Source organism: Salvia hispanica, chromosome 4, assembly GCF_029641045.1.
Source record: "Salvia hispanica isolate PSC_SH4W2 chromosome 4, Shi_PSC_v1, whole genome shotgun sequence".
NCBI lineage: Eukaryota > Viridiplantae > Streptophyta > Magnoliopsida > Lamiales > Lamiaceae > Salvia > Salvia hispanica.
Window position 1 is genome coordinate 9,518,018 of NC_142695.1, and position 21,201 is coordinate 9,539,218.

General features: G+C 35.4%; 2 protein-coding genes across 2 annotated transcripts; both read right to left on the reverse strand.

Moving 5' to 3' along the window:
- Positions 1 to 4,707: 4,707 nt before the first annotated feature.
- On the reverse strand, positions 4,708 to 8,546 carry LOC125196469 (LOW protein: PPR containing-like protein). The gene has a single exon (XM_048094995.2). It carries the CDS (start codon positions 7,537 to 7,539, stop codon positions 5,011 to 5,013), a length of 2,529 nt encoding a protein of 842 aa, XP_047950952.1. The 5' UTR covers positions 7,540 to 8,546; the 3' UTR covers positions 4,708 to 5,010.
- A 1,434-nt stretch (positions 8,547 to 9,980) lies between these two features.
- On the reverse strand, positions 9,981 to 12,170 carry LOC125197508 (homocysteine S-methyltransferase 3-like). The gene is made up of 6 exons (XM_048096263.2): positions 11,904 to 12,170; positions 11,403 to 11,459; positions 10,871 to 11,097; positions 10,470 to 10,803; positions 10,339 to 10,410; positions 9,981 to 10,264 (listed from the first exon to the last, which is right to left on the reverse strand). Exons 1-6 carry the CDS (start codon positions 12,081 to 12,083, stop codon positions 10,124 to 10,126), a joined length of 1,011 nt encoding a protein of 336 aa, XP_047952220.2. The 5' UTR covers positions 12,084 to 12,170; the 3' UTR covers positions 9,981 to 10,123.
- Between the last annotated feature and the right edge of the window lie 9,031 nt (positions 12,171 to 21,201).

A 21,201-nucleotide genomic window follows, 5' to 3' on the forward strand; every position in this document is an offset into this window, starting at 1 on the left:
GTGATAGAGGATAGGGACTAGGGATTAAAGAATGTTGTTGAAGAAATTGAGGCTCAAAATAGGGTAGTTGTAGTGCCATCGATACAGAGGCAGATGTCTAAAATTGTGGATGTCTGCTCATCCTTTAATCACTAAAATCACTCTCTCTTATAAACATATCTATTGCCACTTTGCTTTATTTACTTCCCCTAAAATACAAATGTGGATCCTAACGATAATCATAATCTAGAATCTATGTCATTACCGAAATTGAATTTATATTGAAAGAATTACTAGTACAATAAAGGCACTTAGTAGTATCATTAATTCAATTCTTACTTTATTCTTCAGTTGACCGGCCTTGAAAATATGCAAAAATAAAAGGATTATTAGTTGTCCATGTCTTTAATTTGGGTAAGCTTGCCACCAATCAATACTACTCATCATTGTTTATAAGGGGTTTGGACAAAGCAACAAATTATTTATGGAGATTATGCGAATATGGGAAAATTAGCAGTATCTTAATTAGCTGACGGCGCAAGTGCTATATTTGGTCCCATAAATCATAATAACCTTAGTTAAGAACAACAAAAAACAAAATAAATTAGCATATTAATAGTGAAAATAACTCCACTCCACTAACTATATAACTAAGTGAAGCACCCACTATCATTTTAGAGCTTATTTTCGGGTCCTCATCAAATTTTTGTGGTGATTATTATTTTGTATAGAGCCATTTCTGCATGGTTGGGGGAATTCTTTTGTATTGGGTGGATGACTTGATTGTCAAATTTAAAGCCCTTGTGCCCCATCATATTAAATGTATCGCAGTGTGTTTAATTGGGTCATGAATATATAGTTTACACGAACAAAAACGAAACAAATATGACCTAATCGAAATCGAAGTATATAAGGAGTCAGGAGAGTTAGTAAAATCTAAGTTTCGCTTAATTAGTATAGCTTTATAAGAAATTTTATCCCAATACACTTCCAATATTTTTTCTTTTATTTTTTCAAAAAATTGGATTCATCCACTTCAAAAAATATAAGCGATATCATTTTACATAGTACCAAAGATTTCAATTTATTTGGCTTGACAATAATATTTAATTTAACCAATTTAATTAAAATTATTCTAAAACCATTTAGACACACCAATATGTATTTCCATTATAAGTATTTCATATTATAGTTAGAAAAGGGGGATGAAATAATATAAAGGAAATAAAGTAGGGAAGTGTTTGAAAGTTAAGAGAGGCATGGGCCCTTATTGGGAAGTGAATATCTAAAGGGCATGCAAGACTAAAAACATGGTCCTACTTTGATTATCTTTAACAAAATTGTGATGCAAATTTATGTGACAAGATATCTCTCTAAACAATTTGGTTTTACACTCAACCATCATGATTAAAAGTGATCTTGTGGTTGATTTTTACTTCTTTTTTCCCTCGGGGTCAAACATGGCTATATTTAGTAACAACGATTAGTACTATTTCCATCTCAATTTTCATTAGCTTTGATGGAAAGAGAAAAAGATTAGAACAAATTTCATAAGTTTCGAATTAAACTAGCGTGATAATTAATCAGAACAGGTTTAAACTTTAAATAGTTTTTTATTATTAAAATTCAGGATTTTATCAATTTATTATATGAACGCAGAGTTCCATTATTAAGGAATTTTCAAAACAATTTTTTAACAAGCATGATTTAAATGAGTTGCTAATGTAAATCGTTAACTATTAAGAATATCTTAATGAAGAATTTTTATTGCGGAATATATGGCATGGGAAGAAATGGTAGATGCGTATTGAATTTTTTCCACTTTCATTCTACATGGAACCAAACAAAGAATCTTAGCATATATTTCATGTTTGAAACCAAAGAAAGAATCTTGCTATAAATAAATGATGTAGCTAACGGCCTTCCCTTCATTTAGGACAAGATCGTTTTTCAACTGTATTAATTACAAATAATGCGTTCGATTGAAATGACATGTATAACGCGTTGAACTTGCTAGAAAATATCAAATAATAAAATTTAGAATAGGTCCAATAAAAACGAAATATAAAGTTTTTTTTTTAAATTGCCAAAAAAATGACCTAGTGATTAAAATCAAATGTAAAGAAGTAGACACCATGGACCATGCTAGTGCTCCAGCTAAGAAGAGAAAAGTGAAAAAAAAAAAAAGCATGTTTCACTAAAATTTAAATGCTGTACTACTAATAATTTGTAAATTTTGCATTTCCCCTCCAAGATAAATGATTAAAAGATTTGTAAGTAGTAAATTAAAGAATCTAATTTTTATGAAAATCTAGCCATATATTGTCATTGATAGATCACGGCCCAGAAGTATAATATCAAAGATTGAGAAGGTCGTCAAGGAATAGCTTTACATCCATATTGAATTAATAGTTATCTCTTCTCCTTTTCACTTTTTATTTTGTGGATTATATCCTTTTCTTTAGAAGATTGGTCTCTTCTTCAAAATCATCAAATCTTTTTCTTTCCCTTTTTATTCGGTCGTTTTCTGATAACTATATCCATATAGGAGTATTATACTGCAATTACATGTGATTATTATTTTATTATTGTTAGACCCCATCATGTGGAACGCCAATATGTATTGCATTGGTATGGATTTCTGAATGAATTCTCCCAACTCTTGATGACACTACAAATGAAAACTGAAATTATTTGCATAGTTTAGATTTTTGTCATTTTATGACTTAGACCGAAAATTAGATCACGAAGTTTAACTAATCCTAAACGTACACATTTTTGAATGTTTTGATCGTTTGCTGACATTAATGTTTTCTTTGAAAGAATTGAAAATCGATCGTTTGCTTTGCAATAAAGTTTCACATAGTTTAATTGGTAAATCATTTGATCTCCTTTCCTGATTAAAATAAATTACTACTGACCAAATATTGAAATGAAAAATAAGCGGAACTCGGTAAACTCTTTTACTCCTGATTTAATGGTACTTTTCCTATATGTTCAAATCATAATATACTATACTAAATTGCTTGGATATGAGGGAGACTGAAAGAATATTTTGTGGTGTGTGTGTGCGATTTGAGTATAAGAAAGTTGTATAATTAGGTGCATTAAAATTTGAAATAAATGCTGAGAAAATTGTGTTTGGGCATTTTGTGGTTCTCATATTCAGCGCCAATCATTCTACTCCATCAATTTGTGTATCACTTTCATATCGATATTGATATCCATTTATTCAAACTTATACTCTTTATTTTCTCAAACATAAATTCTTTTCATCTTTATTTCTTAGTGAAAACTGATATGTATTCTTTTGGTTTCAGTATTTCTTATTAGTCACCATCAGTCGATTAATTTATGATTATGATACAATTATATTAATATTCTCATTCTTTGAATAAATTCGATCCCATCCAAATTTTGTACTAGTAGCAAATTAGAACAACTTCACAGTTTGTAACAACACATGTTTCAGCCGATTTACTGCAAATTGTAAACTTGAATCTAATTGGCTAGATTTTAATTGAAATGGTTTAAAATAATCTGAGATTTAATATGCATTTTATGATTTAGATTGGCAAAGTTAATACTAATGTTATCATTTTATTGTTTTTTCCTGAGAAGAATATGCTTCATGATTTTTCAAATTTTACTTACACACTTGTTAGATTTCAAATTTTCATCATCCCGCATTTATCTTTTTTAACCGATACTGAAATTCTGAATTCCAATTATATCTATAGATCAACTCCGTAAAGAATATGTAAATTGATCGCAACATTTAAGTACAGCTCTAATAACAAATACTAATACTTATAAATATAGTAGAATATGGACCGTTCGATTATCATGATTACTTGTATTTAAAGTTCATGACTTAGCTAGTCATATGTTCAGTTGCGTTTTTCTCAAAAGCCGGGCTTGTGACAATGTATCTTGTTCCGCCTCCATGATGCCAAGATTAGATTATATCTCACGATTAACCATCGCATCTCACCTCTATAATTTTAATTTAATCATATACAAATCATATTATTACTTATCTCATTAAATCTCACTACTATATCGCCACCTTAAAATACTTTTGTTCCATATTGAATCCAATTCGGATTCTTGTGAAGCAACAACCATTTTATCCGCCAAGAGGTAAAAGAGAGAAATTCCATGCGAATAATGCTGCTTTCAAGTCATCACCGAAAGGATTGGGATCTCATGTTCCTTAACCTTGTCTTTACTCAATCTATCTCAACAATATCTTGTCTTGTTCACTAATAAAATATACTAATGTTTACTTTGAATGACTGGATAGATATGGTTAGATTTTACAATTATATTTGAAGAATAGAAACTTATATTTTTGGTGAAAAATGCTAACAATGAATTAGTAACTGACAAATGCTCGGACATAAGTTTGTTTCTAAGGCAAATTAAATACATGTAAAAATCATCTACTAATTAAACGGGTCCAGTGTTTGTACCATCAAACAATTGAAAAATTAGTGTTCCTTTCGTCCCATAAGAATATGCACTCTTTCATTTTTAATCCATTTCGTAAAAAGAATTTTCAAAATTATAAAGTGTACAGTATATTTTTGCATTAAAACTCGTGCTGAACCCAAAGTGCATATTCTTTTGGGACGGATGGAGTATCGCTCGTATTCCTCTAATTATGGGCCCATTACATGTTGACTGAGCAGCGCATACATTTTGCGCTACATATTTGCTCAACAATTCCAAAAGTTTACGACTTAGATTTACATACCCAAATCAAGGCACTCTGATGTTCACATATTAACAAAAATAAAAACAAAAATATAGGAAAAATAACTATGCTGCTTGACTCGATTTTCTGTTACATTTTTATAAGTAATTTGAACATCATTGATTTGTTTGATGGTACTTTATTCCGTACAGATCTGTAAAGCTGAGGCAACCATCAAAACTGACGAACCTCTGCTGACCCTATGTATGTATCATGCTTGGATCTTCACTTGGGATAGTATGTAGTCAAAGGTGTTTGATCAAAGTTATATTTTACCAGTACTCATGGCAAGAACACAAACCTTGCTTGAAAAAGTGGAATCTCTTGTTATCTCTAACAACTATCTCTCGATCATACACTTTGGAAACCATTTTTGCGAAGGAATGGCAGTCCGAGCACATTCTCAGATTCTTGACAACTCTCACCGGCGTTCCACGGGCAGAGGACACGAGGCCGTGGGCGATGGCGAGCTTCTCGCTGTGTCGGCTGAGCAAGTACTCCTTCTCTTGCTCGTCCACGTCGAGCAAGACGTCCATAAGATGAGGAGCATGCCCCGCATCTCTGAGCCTGGCCTCAATCTCTTGGAGCATCGAGGCTGCACCCATGCTATCGTCACCAGAAGTGAACTCGCGAACGACTCCTCCAACCTCAATCGCACTCGAACCCGTTGTTTTCCTCATGCCTCGCTCCTTCATACTCATCCTGACTCGAGCAACATCGCCCCATCTCCGGGCGGATGCATAGATGTTCGACAAGAGGACGTGGATTCCCGTCTGATCACCACTACATTCGCTCAACATCTTAGCAGCACGCCCGGCCATCTTCTCGTTTCCGTGCTTCCTGCATGCACCCAAGAACGCCCCCCATATTGCACTGTTCGCCTCCAGGGGCATCGCGTCTATGAACTCGAGCGCCTTGTCTAGCAAACCAGCGCGGCCTAGTAGATCAACGACGCATCCGTAGTGGATGACGTGCGGAGTGATTGCATATTCCTTCATGCTATTGAACATAAGCATTCCTTCTTCAACCAAACCGGCATGGCTACATGCCGTAAGAACTTCACTGAAAGTTACTTCATCAGGTGCAATCCCTCGTCCGACCATCTCGTGGAAGAGCTCAAGGGCTCGTTTCCCGTTCCCCTCCATGGCCATCGCTCCGATTGCTGCAGTCCAAGCGGAGACATCTCTCTCCTTCATCGAGCAGAACACCTCCATCGCGCTCTGAGTGTCCCCGCACCTAGCAAACATGTAGACAAGAGCGGTGCAGAGACGCATATTGGAGTGAAAACCGCATTTCTTGACGTAGCGATACACCCATTTTGCAAAATCCAGTGCTCCAAGATAGCCACAGGCTGTTACCACGCACACCATCGTCACCTCATCCGGAGCTATCCCTTGGCTCTGCATCGAGCGGAAGAGCTCAATCGCGTCAAGAAACAAGCTCTCATTAACCAAAGCTCCGATCATCGTGTTCCATGACACGACATTCCTCTCGGGCATCTCATCGAACGCTCTGATGGCTGAATCAACATCACCATTCCGAGCAAAACCTGCGAGGAGAGAGTTCCACGACACAACTGTCCTGTTGACCGACATTTGATCAAACACTCTACGAGCGAGCCCTTGCTCGCCACACTTGCTGTACATATCAATGAGCGAATTCCCAACACTGTCCCAACTCCATAGTGAGTTCCTCAGGACATACGCGTGGCATTGCTTCCCCAAGGACAGCTCGGAGAGTTCGGCTGAAGACGCCATCACAGACACCACGGTGATCCTATCCGGCTTCACCCCAATATCAAGCATTCCACGAAACATAGCGAGTGCATCTGTTGCCATCCCCAATTTGACATAATTCGACAAAAATGTGTTGTAAAGAACCAAATCCTTATCAGCACATTCATCAAAGATCTGCATCGCCTTCTCTACACGTCCACATTTGATATACATATCAACAATTGCATTCACCATAACACCATTGAATTTGAGCTCAGAGCATTCAACATGATTCAAAACTCTCTCCCCCAAATCCAAATCCCCTAACTTGGCACAGGCCGAGACAACGCTCACCACGGTGAGCTCGTTGGGCTCAATTCCCTCTCCCAACATATCAAAGAAGAGAGAGATCGCCTCGCGATTCCGGTCTCGCCTCGCATACCCACAAATCAAACTAGTCCAGGACACAACATTTCTGTCAGGCATTTCGTCGAACACCTTCCTCGCACTATCAGTGTCGCCGCATTCGCCGTAACAGTATACCAAGGAATTCGAGACGAATACATCATTGTGATAACCCCTTTTGACCACGGAGCCATGAATCTGCCTTGCTTCGGAAAGGCTCGAGTTTTTGGCACAAGCGCTGAGAACAAACGGAAAGGTATAGTTATCGGGCTCCAAATCATCAATCAACATATCCACATATTGCGAAATAGCATCGTGATAAGCTCCAAGTAATGAATTTCCTCTCACCAATGAATTGTAGAGGTAAATTATGTTACTAGTCCGATCCCTTCGGCTGTTCTTGAACATCTTAAATGCTTTTTCTGCAAACTCCAAGCTGTCAGGAGAGCCCAATTCTGAGTATTTGGCAATGAGTTTTGTTAGCAAAGAAGGGTCAGCCACAAGGCCGTGTTTTATGTATTGCGCATGAATTTGCTTTATTTCTTGAAGATTTTTGCAAGATTTGAGATCTCTGTTTTGGGGATTGGGTTTAGGCGAAATGGGCTGTGTCTGAATTTGAATCTTTGGCGCACAGGGGGTGGCGCATGGGGGAAGAGAGACGATTGAGGCGGCGAAAGCCATCGGTGTTGCCTCAGCACACTGTTGCGCGCACAATTCCCTTTGCGGCGTCCAGTACTGCGTGGGGAGGTTAGCGAGAGAGGACGGGATTGGGGCTTTTTTCACGGCGGTGCATTTTGCGACGTACAAGGCGGCGGGAGAAGGCTGATGGATGTGTCGCCGGAGAGCGGCGGGGAGGAGAAGTTTGTGGTTCCTACGGCTGGGGCGGTGGCAGGGGCTCTAGCTGCTGTTGTGAAGAAACATTTAGCTTAATTTTGATTCAAGACTAACAATAGAAAAATACTCCCTACTGTAGGGATCAGACCACTCGGAATTCGCTAATTACCGGGACCTCTTTTATTGATTGGTTCTGAGATGGCTAATCTCAGAGGTACAAGCCGAATACAAACGTGGTATCTTGATTACACACTAAGTACTGTGTTACAAACAGAAACCCTAGACTAAGCTTAAGAACTCCTTGATTCTTGAGAGTCAATCTTTTCTGGTTGTACCTGCACACTTAGTAGCTGAATTAGTCACACAAGAGATTGATCCCGAAGGATCTAAACACAAAAGAGACTAAGTCAGAGAATCGGGCCACGAGTGGCTCAGGTCACGGCAGTGACTGCACTAGGCCTCAGACCTCCCCAATCTTCACAGCAAGTCACAAAGGAGAGCACCGTTGAACGAACTCAAACCAGAGATCAGTGGAACCCTAGATCTCACCGGTCAACGCACACCACGGCCGTCTCACATGCGGACAGACTCTCACAACCCCAGAACACAGCCAAGAACACAAGACCCCTCACCACACACTCCAAGCACTTCGGGATTGGTCACAAACAACAGACCAAACCCTAGAAAGAGAAGGAAACCGAAGGAGTTGCCTCACACTCAATCTACACCGGTGGAACTCTTAGGAACTGAGAATCATCGGTGGAACAGAAAGCTCGAAGGAGAACTCCGGCAAGAGTAGCCGGAATCTTAGAGAGAAGGGAGAGAGATGAAGGAGGTTTCTAGAATAAGAGAGACAGAGAGAGCGAATCAATATGAGAAGACTAACCGGTCTCTCTCACTTAACAAACACAGCACTCATCCAACGGCTGTGAGCCGTGATCCGCGTGGAGTAGCCAGGTGGCACACATCTAGCCATTCTGGATAAGTAAACGGGCCAGGCTCGATTTGGGCCAATAATTAATCTTATGGGCTCAACAATAATAGCAGCCCAATCGAATAATAATAGAAGCCCAAAGCAAGGAGTCCAATATCCAACACCTACTATAACTTTTTTTTTTTTGGACGGAGACCGCAGTGAGGTTTGAGTAAATATATTAATAATTTTTTAATGCTAGTGTACACAATTTATCCTTGTGTACATGATTATGAATATATTGATATTGAACATACATTAGATTTGATTTAGCTTGATAGAACTATTGTATCACATTATATTGAATTAGCCGGACTGGACTATGCCCATTAACAACTTAAAGGTTCCAACACTACAAACCAAAAAGTTTGATCGAGTTTAATACTAGATGCCACAGAGATTACTTAATACTAGTGTACTACTATAATTAATTCCTAGCAGATAGTTATACTAGTAAAATGCATGGATAGTGATTTAAACGATATGTGACGCACATACGTATAAAAATAAATTTATAAGGTTGCATGGATAGTGATTTAAACGATATGTGACGCACATACGTATAAAAATAAATTTATAAGGTCATAGGCAATCGACCATTACTCCATAAATTAGAAAATTGAAAGACACTGTGTAGCATCAACTTGTCATCTTTCATTGCCAAAATAGAATATGGTGCTTTAGTCATGTTTTTATTTTAGAGTAAGGGTCAGATGTGGTCTCTAACATATGGTCATTTTATCAATTTGGTCCTTAACATTATCTTTTTGATTATTTGGTCCCTCACAAATAAACTCGAACCCGAATCGGTCCCCACTTAACAGAACCGTCAAAAAATAGACGATGACCGCAATTTGACTATATTAAATTACTAATGATAATTAATTATACCTAATTATAATTCTTTTTCTATTAGCAAAATTGGAAAAAAAGATAGTATCAGTTGCAAAATTAAATGAATAATTTGTAAATTAATAGGAATTAAAAATTATAATTAGGTATAATTAATTACCATTAGTAATTTAATATAGTCAAATTGTAATCACCGTCTATTTTTTGACGGTTCTGTTAAGTGAGGATCGATCCGGGTCCGAGTTTATTTGTGAGGGACCAAATAATCAAAAAGATAATGTTAAAGACCAAATTGATAATGGTCATATGTAGGAACCATATTTGGCCTTTACTCTTTATTTTATGAACCGAAACGGAAACAAATTTAAATTGAGTTCAAATTTCAAGTGTGTATATTCTTTATCACCTCACCGCAGCTCTCAACCAACAGTAGGAGAAATCTATAAAACTTGGAACAACACTCTGAGAAAAGAGAGAATTCTTGAATTTAGAACGCATGCATCAGCAGATAGTGCTTCCCTTTTATTACACACGAAAAGTTGATTTATAAATACATACAAGTTACAAAGATAAGCCAAAAACAAGGAAGCATTAGAGTAGAGTCTGTCAATTGTTAGAGAGAGCCTTGGAAATAGCTCTAATGGTATTGGGCGTAGTTCTGCAGCACCCTCCCACTAGGGATGCCCCTGCCTCCCTCCATTTCTTCACATATGACACGAAATCCACATCCGAAACTCCACTTGATTTCTAATAGTACAAATTAAATCTCATAAGCTAATTAATCATCAAATTAAAGAAGCATGCTTCAATTAGTTGCTTACCACCCATTCCTTTGTATTTGCATCATAAGTCTCACCAGAGTTGGGATATATGAGAATAGCTTTATTTGTTGCCTGCAATTTATATCATGAGAATTTAATTTGGGAGTTATGTATATATGTAATATATATACCTTTTGTATAGACTGGATGAGTTGATGAACAAATCTTGGTGCAGTGCAATTGATTCCAACTCCAAAGACTTGCTCACAAGAATCAGCAATGGCAGCGCATTCTTCAATTGGATCACCGCTCACCACATTTGCTCCGTCTTTGCAAGAGAAGGAAAACCAGGCTGGAATCTCGACACCCTCTTCTTCTAGAAGCTCAGCGTATGCCTTGGCCTCGAGCTTGTTTGGAATGGTCTCGAACGCAATGAGGTCAGCCCCGGACGCAGCCAAAACCTGAACCCTTCTCCGATGGAAATCTTTCAGACTATCCAAACTCACACCATCTCCATAACTCCCACTGCAGGTGCTACCTCAGATCAGAATGGAATGTAAGAATCATGCATCATTATTAGTCCATCATGTACCTATACTCGGAGCCATCGGCGAGATAGGCGCCATAGCTTCCGACAGATGCAGCGACCAAAATGGGGGCTTGTTCATGATCACGCGTTGCAGAGACATCCCACAGCCCCTTGGTCGCTCTCTCCTTGTATATATCCCGAGCCTCACAAGCGATCTTTACGCTTTTTTCTAGCAACGCTTCGCCTTCTTTTCTTGAAATTCCCTTTGCTTCAAAACCTTGAAGAGTGGCCTGCACTACCACTCATCACCATACATTCTATTCTATTCTATTATTACAACATATAGGGTATAGAGAATAGAATGGATCAAATTTAATTATATCAAAACTAATGATAAACTAAATCATTAGATTCTTTGATGCAGTTTTAAGATTATGGAATTACTAACGCTACTGTAGATTTCATTCCAATTATGTCGTAATGCAGTGTAGATAATGAACTCGATGTGTTGTTATGATGCTATCGAATTTTCGAATAATTTATGACACATGCCCCTTTCTAATAGCAGATATAATTAGTACTACTATTTGCTTACCTGATAAGATGAAGATATAATTATATTTGCTCCTGCGTCAAGGTAATCCAAGTGAACCTGTCCAAACAGACCCAACATATGCCGGAATCAAAATCAATTCAAGTTTCTTGTTCTACAAATAACAATCGATGAAACAGGGGATTCATCACTTATGTTACTCCTAATTGTTTGGATGCAATTTACATTTTTAAAATTATTTATGGTTTTCAAAAAAATCAAGATTACAAAGTTGCCACCAGTCTTGATAATGTTAATAATTGAAGGAAAATACACGTGGCAATCAGCATGAATCTCTCAAACGAGGTGGCTAACTTCGAATTTATCCATCTACACATATAAAATAATAGCTAGCATCTTCTATATTAAATTTTTAAAAAAAATCAAAGTAGAATTTATTTATTTTCGAAGGAATCCTAAAAAAATTACCTCGTACATAATTAAAAAAAAAAAGCGAATAATTTATCCTAAAGTGGAAAAAAAAACTCAAAAAGGAAAGTGTACCCTTCTAATAAGATGAGGGGAGCTTAAGAGGCACTTGGCACTCCACAGAGGATCGTTGAGGTCAGCGCCGTGGCGTTCCAGCTCCGTCGCAAGGCCGCCGTCCAGGACGGCGGAGCCGCCGCAGCGCCGGAGGAAGTTTGTCATCATAGAGGAAGGGTGATCAACTCTTTTTAGAACCATTTTTGGCAGAATTCTACTAATCAGATCGGCGGTGGTGAAGAGGTGAAGTGCAGTTGCTTTCTCTTTTAATTGGGAGAATTATAAGTTGATAGAAAATGAAATCGCATATACTATATATAGAGAAGTACTTTATAATTTTATTCCAATTGATGTCACGTAAGTGCAAGTTATGACAACTGTCCAAATTAATTTGCTCCAAACAAAACTTGTAATTTGGTCTAGAATGTAATATAAGTAAATAATTTAATTTTTTTTTACAGTATTTACATTTTTTTTATAGCTAACTTTTTATTTGTAAGTCATAGTGAACTTGGAGGCAATTGGGGCATGCACCTTGCCACTAAGCAAGCAGATTTGCCATGCCAATGAACATGTGTTGTGTCGAGGCATTTGTGCTAAGTTAGTGGTAGTAGTATTTTTTTAAATGAACATTTTTTAATTTGTTTTTCATTTGAATTTTAGTACTAATAATGCCGTCACCAATATGGACATATCGAAGCGAAGGATCTTATTATTGTTCACTTTAGATATACGCAATCATTCTTAAAAAATCTTAATTCTTGAGGTGGAATTCCAATCTTGTTTGGTAATTAGTTGGATAGCCGGCCAGGTGCATGATATTGATATCTTTTAATGAAACATTTTACCCATTATCATAAATTAATTTAATAATAATCTCACCAATATAAATTCGTCACTTTTGATTTTTATAATCGTACCTTATCTTTTTTGTAATATGAATTGTATATTATTGCAACAGAAATAACTATTTACAATTTACGTATCGATCCGAAATCAATGGGAGTTATGTTTTGATTGAGATTCAAAGATGTTGGAGCAGTAATTATTTGAGGGGTTCAGACTTTTTTTTTTTTTTTTAATTGGATGGATTAACCAATCTTTTATATCTAACTGGATCAAATTTTAAGCTCATAGGAGTATGTACGTACTATTGAATCATTAGTTACAATCCATACAAGTGGTCTTTGATTTCTACGATAAAATAATTAAAATATAATTTAGAATTGAATTATGAGATTATCTTAGTCATAAGACAGTTAGCTATAATTAATTATCCTATAGTTATCCATCTATGATTAAGTCGTGGCTTGAATCTATTTAATCCCCTGCAAACGAACACCCCCATGTAGTGTATATATTACTGGATCAATTAAATTTTACCCCACTGTAATCTGTTTTAATACCATGATTGAATAGGGTAGGATTTCATACTAAAACTAATTTCCTATAAGAGGAGTGATCAATAAACATTAAAGCAGTTTCAGTTCTCTTATGAAATATTATTATATTTATTTTTCTCTCATTTGCCCACAATAATTTCACGTCTAAATATGACACGTCAATTCTTTTTGTTGTGTACTGAATTAATATTAATATTGATATATTAATTTGAAAATAAAACAAAACAAACTTTAATCACCATCTTTTCAATGTATCAGCTTAGAATTAAGACCAGATTCATTTTTGCCACGAGACAAGTTGGAAGATTAGAGGTCCAGTTATATACACCTTAATAAAGAACCTATGCACACTCTATTCCCTCTCATTTTATTTTCGTACTATTATTTTACCCCCCTTTTATATTGTTCCACTTCAGCAGGTGCATAATATTTTAAATTTCAGTGTAAAGATGGAATTTCTACAGGGTGAATCACAATTAAAATTATAATAGTAATATATTTTATCAATTCAATTGATTTAATTATATAGTGGAGATGTAATTTTACCGGTTGATCTTTACATGCGTACTTGGCACTTCCCAAGGATCTAGGAGGAGTACAATTTAAAATAGAATGAACGCTGATTTTGGATTTTATATATATAAGAATTTCAAAATTTAGAACAATTTAACAAAATAACTTACATAATTTATAATCTTTAAAAATGTAATCACTCCAATAATTCATAGCTCTCAAAAAGAAATCTTCAAAACCAACTTATTTTTTCACACACTTATAAATAATACTGATATTTTTGTTAAATTAATTTCATATGTACGTACAATTTATTGCTTTCAATACATGCTCTTTCAATTTCAATTCTCTTCCATTTTTTCTCAATAAACTTGGATATTTTTTTTCTCTATACCTTATAAGCTCAATCATTTAAGATCACAACTTATAAGCTTTTTAGACAATACATCTTATAATAAGCTCTTGAAATATTGTATAAGCTCTTAAAACTTATAAGATCTCTAAGAATAGTCAAACACCATTAATTACCCACGTCCTATAAAAGATTTATAAGTAGGGTATATTTGGGTATAATTGAAATAATTAGTTATGCATTTTACTGTAATGAACTTAATTATATGTCGACATATATTTGTAAATCCATTTCATATGTAGAGTAATACTCCATTTATTTAGAATAGTATATCAGTACTATATAAATGTAAAAGTCTTTAATTAAGTATTCAATTATGTACTAGACTTTTGAATTTTCAATGCCTTCGTTGTAAGAATTCAATTGGGGAAAGCTCCAACATTAAGTCCTAATCCTAATGTCATCACATCAACCAGACAACCCTATCTCTATCGTTTAGAGGAATTTCTTCCCTCCTCCACTTTAGATGAATAGACTTAAATTATATCAATTGCAAATTATGAATACATTATACTCCATATTATAGGTTGGAGTATATAAATTACCCTTAACAATAAACATTGAGTATTCTAACGATCGAAACATTTGAAAATCGGAAACGAAAACCCCACTTTAAAGTAAGTTAGTTTATAAGTTAATTAATCTAAACGCAATTCCTTGTGATCAACATGGGATGAAAATGCTAAATACGGGTTATTGATGCTAATTGATATCACAAGTTATAGAAACGGTTTCTTCTTTTAAGGGAAATCAATAATCATTATAAAAGGGGACCTATCTTAATGGATAAAACAATTACGTGCACGATCCATATTTATCGAAAAGAAGAGTGGATATATAGTCAGCAATTATCTTGGGAACAAACATTGTAAATCCACTACTTGAATTGAGGGCATCTTTCTCTAGCCTGAGTAGAAATCCATCTTCCCTTGTCTCCGACAACAAAATTTAAAGATGTATTCCTATTCAGTATTGAAAAGTAGAGAGTGATATAGTCCATGAAATTCTGAATACTAAATTTTAGGCAGATTAGGATATAGGATATGCAATATCGATCACATGTGAAGTCTCAATGGATTCACTGATACGGGTTCCCTCATCGGAGGCTGATCGGCGTTGAATTAAACGTCCATTGCGGGGGCAACTCCGTCGATCAAGACAACATTACTCCCTCCGTTCACCAATAAATTTTTCATTTTGCTATTTTCGTTCATTCACCAATAAACTTTCCATTTGTTTTACTAGTTTTGATAATGGATCCTATATTTCACTAACTTTCTCACTAAAACTAATATAAAAAAATGTGACTCATTTTGTACTAAACTTTTTAACCAATTTTTACTATAATTCTTAAAACTATGGTCAAAACTCACCTTGTATTGATAGATGGAGGGAGTCTTAAAAAGTTACTCCTAGTTCTTAACTTAGATTTCCCTTTTCAATCTAAATTCATGTGCGAAGAATTCCAGTTTTTTTAAAAGAGTGAATTACATTTTTAGGCTCTATATTTTCAGCGACGAACATTTGCGGTCCCTATACTTGCAAAATATCATTTACGGTCTCCAGACTATACTAATTGCTCATTTCAGGTGCTTTTTCACCTTATGACTAAATTTTTGGACAAAAACGCCCCCAAAGTCTAAAGGACATTTTTGTACACTCACTCTCCAAAAATAGATACTTATTTTGATATTTATGTAAATATTAAATTTGAAAATGACCACATAAATAATTGGATTACCATATACTACTACAGTATATATACTTATATCGAACACATATGATAATATTATACACATAAAATGTAATCTAATTGCATTATTTTTCAAGTTAAGAAAAAAATTATGTTACAATTCTTTAATAGTACTAGTACTATTTTGGATTTTACGGATAAGACTTCTTTTTTCTTGTTTTATATTTACATGTATACAAAAAATTTACGCATAAAATTTAGCATAATAAATTATACTTATGTAATTTATATTATTTTTTACCGTGTATAATACTCCTATTATCATACATAGAGTAATGGCACACCGATTACATAATAATATTATTATTATTTTAAATGCAATATGATTAATTTTTTATGTGTTTAATAGTAATATATACACAAAATAATGGCACGGGAATATTATAAATGCATTATGATTACTTTTTTATATGTACGTATAATATTATCACAATGTCAAATACATATTCCGTGTACTTCGTATATATATGGCATTCCAATTAATTTTATGGTAGTTTCCAAATTTAATATTATGCCACTTTAGATAAAATGATTAAATGGATCTCTCTATTTTGTGCTATTAATGTGCAATTGACGTGGCCTGGCCTGTGAGCTTTTTTCAATTCCATTTGTCAAAGAATTAAATTAATGGTGAGGCAGACCAAGTTATTATGCCATCATGGTATGGAATGACCATGAAATTTTACTCCCACACTATAATCAATCCAAACAAAAATTATCAAATAAAACACAAATCATAGTTCAAGTACTCAAACTAACATAAATATCAAAATAAGTACCTACTTTTGGATAGTGAGTGTTCAAAAATACCCTAAGGCTTTTGGGGGCGTATTTGTCCAAAATATGGTCAAAAATGAAAAAGCACCTAAAACGAGCAAGTGGTATAGTCTAAGGACCGCAAATGATATTTTACAAGTATAGGAACCGCAAATGTTCATTGCTGAAAGTATAGAGCCTAAAAATGTAATTCACTCTTTTTAAAAAACAACATGCTAAAATTAAACTTTAGAAAATAATTTAGTTTAAAACGATGCATAGATCTGGCATTCATTCTTTTCATTCATACTTTTCAAAAAAAGAAGTTTCAACAATCCTAGGTATTGCAGATTTAATTTAACAACTCTCCGTTACTTATTATTTGTTCGTCCCAAAACAGTTTGGTCAGCCCATCATAACTAAACCCCTAGCCCAAAACCAAAAAAGCTCAAACTTAATAGAAAGATGAACCTATTAACTACAATATGGGTTCAACATAGGGATGCTAGTATAGCCCGTAACCTATAGTTTAGGCTATAGTGAAACCCGAGCTTTTAGGATTAAAGTTTTAGAGCACAGGATTTTAGAACACCCACAATGGAGGCCGATTGCAAGGGCCGAACAATCGGCCCCCCTATCGCCTCTCACAGGTCACCATTGTGGGAAGGGAGGCCATCTCCACCCCCCAAGGCCTTCGCCCCAGCTCCGATGATTAGCCTTAGCTGATACCTCAATTTTTATTTTTATTTTTTTAAATTTAATTTAATTTATAATCCCCTACGTATACTTCATTCTCAATCAATTTACATTTGTAATAGAAAAAATAGAAATAGGCTCTGAGATGGGCTCCGGAAGCCACCGCTGTGGGTTCTCTTATAACCCTAAGAAATCACACCTCGATTAGCCCGAAACCCGAGATGGATTGGCCCGAAATCCGACAGTCCGACCCTACGGAGAGAATTCGGAATAAGGGATTGATTTCGCCGACCTCTCGAAATTTATGATTAAATTCGTTGACCTTTCGTAATTTGGGATCGTGGCATGCGTATCTTTTAGAACAAGGGATTTCTGATTTTTTTCCCATTTTTCTATTCTTTTTTAATATTATCTCCCTCCCTCCATTTATCAATTGCCTAAATCACCCCTCAAATATTTTACCTAAATTCTACAAAATCAGCCCTCAAATATTATACCTATATTTTAGAATATCAGCGGCGTTTTTTTCAAACATCCGCCTTTTTTCTGTTCCAAGCGCTTCTCTTCTCCACCCTCCTTCACAGCGCCTCCACCCTCCTCTTCCGTCTCTCCAACTCAAAGCAGCGTGAATCTGTAAGGAATCAAAAATACATATACATATGTGTCTGTATATGTAATATACATGCATACATATTTGTTTGTTTTGTGGAAGTAATCACAGAGGAGGAGTTTTAATGGTTACTTTTTTGGATTTTTTAAAAAAGAATCCTCATAAGTAAATACATGATGTTTCTGGATGGTATATGATAAATACATGTTTATGGATTGCTATGGTAATTGATAATTGTCTTGAACAAAATTATTATTTAAAAGACTAAAGTTCACGTAAAATATTTTGTAGAGCATGGCAAATTTTGTACACATTTTATAGAGACGGCAAATTTTGTATACATATTGTAGAGACGGCAAATTTAGGCAAATTTAGGCAATTGTTCACATTTTGTAGAGAAGGCAAATTTTATAGAATTTAGGTAAAGACTAAAGTCCATTTTTGGTCCCCTACATTTGCTCTAAAATTCTTTTTGGTCCCTTACATTAAGTTTGTGATCTTTTGGTCCCAAACATATTGTTTTGGTCCAAAAAAGCCCTTTTCAATTAAAGTTAACGGTCAAAGCGGTTGACCAACTTAATAATTTTATTATAATCTAATTAACTTAATTAACTTAATTAATTTAATATTAAATTTTATATAATATTTTTTTCCTTCAAATAAAAATTGATCAAATTAAAAAAAAATTTACTTTGCTCATTTTTTCTATTATAAATATTAAAATATGCAAACTAATTAGCTTTCCATAAATCTATCACAAAGTTTTAGCGATAAATTAAGTGCATCGCAAGTATAATACGGAGATTATGTATGAATCAAATTCATATTGAAGATAGGCAAAACAAAAAAAGAAAGAAAAAAACAAACAAATTTTCTGCAAACAGAGGTAGCTAGAGCATTTTCGATGATAAGGACGATACATTCATTATAAGTTGTTTGTAGCAAAAAAATGGTAAATTAAAGGCATGAAAGCTCCCCTCTCAATAGCATCCTAGTTAGCATCTCCAAAAGTAAAATCCTTCAAATATTTGTTAGACCAACTGCACTCTCTTGACATTATATAGCACTGCCACCAGCATGTTTCCATACCCGAGCAGCTCCCCCAGCGGCATCTTCGGTTGCTTGAACGCCGGTGGCCCTTCCCGAGAGTTCACCGGCTGCTGGTGCACTTGAAGTTCCAGCCCGCCCACTTAAAGTTCCAGCCAACACACTTGAAGAAGTATGCTTATTGTACATATCAGCAACTGAACTTGTACATCGTGACCTGTTGTGACCCGGTTGATAACACAAGCTACAATGTTGTGGACGATTACGCCTACGCTTCTTCCCACATTCTGTGCATGATATAGATTAGCAATATTTTAATTAACTAGTGTAGGTAAGCAAGTTAGTAAGATTTGAATAGAAAAAGGTAACTACCTTGTGTATCTTTGGGGTTGCTAACTTCATCAACACGTTCTGATTCAAGAGGAATGAGCTGGGGACATTTCCTCTTGTTATGACCCTTTTCACCACATTTACGACATGTGTAGTCAGACATCATTCCACTCCTAGACATCTTCTGCACTCCATTCGATAACTCACATATTTTAACTTTTCTTGTGTTCGCCTTTTTGTTGTTTATTTCCCTTCGTTCTTCAAATGTTTTTAGTCTTGCTCCTTTTGGACGGCCTGGAAGTTTGATGATTTCAGGTGGGACGACATCAGGCTTTGTCGTCTTAGGCCATAAGTCAGGACCTACAAAGGCATAAAACACAACATATTTACTTGATTAAAGAGTGGTTTTTGGTCGAGGAAAGCTGAGATTTTGTACCTTCAACCGGATAAATAATAGGTTGGTAAACCTTTTGAAAGCTTTCTTTTGAGTAACAAGTATCCACAAATTGATCCACCGTCTCACATGCCGTCTCACAACAAATCTTAATTGCATTGATAAGTCCCTATGAAAATAAAATTAGGATATTTATCAATATGATCTTAAATATGCCAACTATACAACAAAATATAAATAACAGTCATACCTTTTGTCTATCTGAGATAAAAGTCCACTTGCTGGAATCAATTATCTCCAAATCCTTTACCAAAAGCCTCACAAACCAACTCCATGTATCTGTATTCTCAATCTGTACAACGGCAAATGCAATGGGAAATATTTGGTCATATGGATCCAAACCAGTGGCTGTCAAGAGAATACCCTTTGCTTGTCCCTTGAGATGACACCCATCAAGTCCGACAATGCGTCTACAATGAAGTTTGAATGATGTCTTACAAGCTTCATATGCTATATAAATAGCCTTGAATTTTTGATTTCCGTCATCCAGTGGTTGGGTAGCTAACACCACAGTACTGCCCGGGTTTGACCTTAACAATTCTGCTTTGTAGTCATGCAATCTTTTGTATTGCTGTATCAAATTAGCTTCAATCAAAGAACGTGCATGTTTGATAGCACGTTTCGCCTTTCCTGAAGTGATTGTGATTCTCATGTCTTGATGCACCTTCTCAATGAATTGCCCAATGCTCATCCCAGGAAAAATGCGAATGTCTTCTTTATATTTTTTGCTAAGATATTTGGAATTAGCACATCCATGGTTTGAAGAAGAGCCACCACAAATGTGTTTATCCCTAAGACGTGCAACCTGCCAGTAACCATATGTATTCCTATTTCTGATTGAAACATACCATGGACATGCAACCCTATTCTTACCATGGAGCACAGATTTGCAAATTGCGATGCAACGTGCATTATCATTTTTCTTAAAACGTAATTTTTTACCCATCTTCACTCCTTGATGGCGGATCAGTTCGGTGAAATCTTGCTTTGAAGTAAATCGCAAACCAATTTCCCACTTGACATCATTGAGATCAATCGCCGGATTGTATCTTCGAGTTTTCACTCTATCGTCACCTTCTAAATCTTCCCCAGAACTTGGTGAATCGCTAGGAAGGTTCTCACTTGAACTTGAATCGCCTTCAGTTTCATCACATTTCCTTGTTTCCATCTCACTTACAAGCTTCTTCCAAGATTCCACCTGACTCTTCATTATTTCATCTTCATCATCATCAGTTAGATCATAATCACTATCTATAAATGGATGTTTTTCACTAGTATTCTTCTTTGTAGTAGCAACTGACTTCTTCTCCTTCACTTGTTTTTCATGTTCTTCGTCACCACTAGC

Bases quoted from the DNA above. Each gene is read 5' to 3' on its own strand.
- LOC125197508 (XM_048096263.2), bottom strand. From the start codon at position 12,083: ATGGTTCTAAAAAGAGTTGATCACCCTTCCTCTATGATGACAAACTTC. The intron at 11,460-11,903 runs GTACACTTTCCT...CTGTTTGGACAG, and splicing joins CCCCTCATCTTATTAGAAGG to GTTCACTTGGATTACCTTGA. The intron at 10,804-10,870 runs GTACATGATGGA...TAGCACCTGCAG, and splicing joins GCCGATGGCTCCGAGTATAG to TGGGAGTTATGGAGATGGTG.
- LOC125196469 (XM_048094995.2), bottom strand. From the start codon at position 7,539: ATGGCTTTCGCCGCCTCAATCGTCTCTCTTCCCCCATGCGCCACCCCC.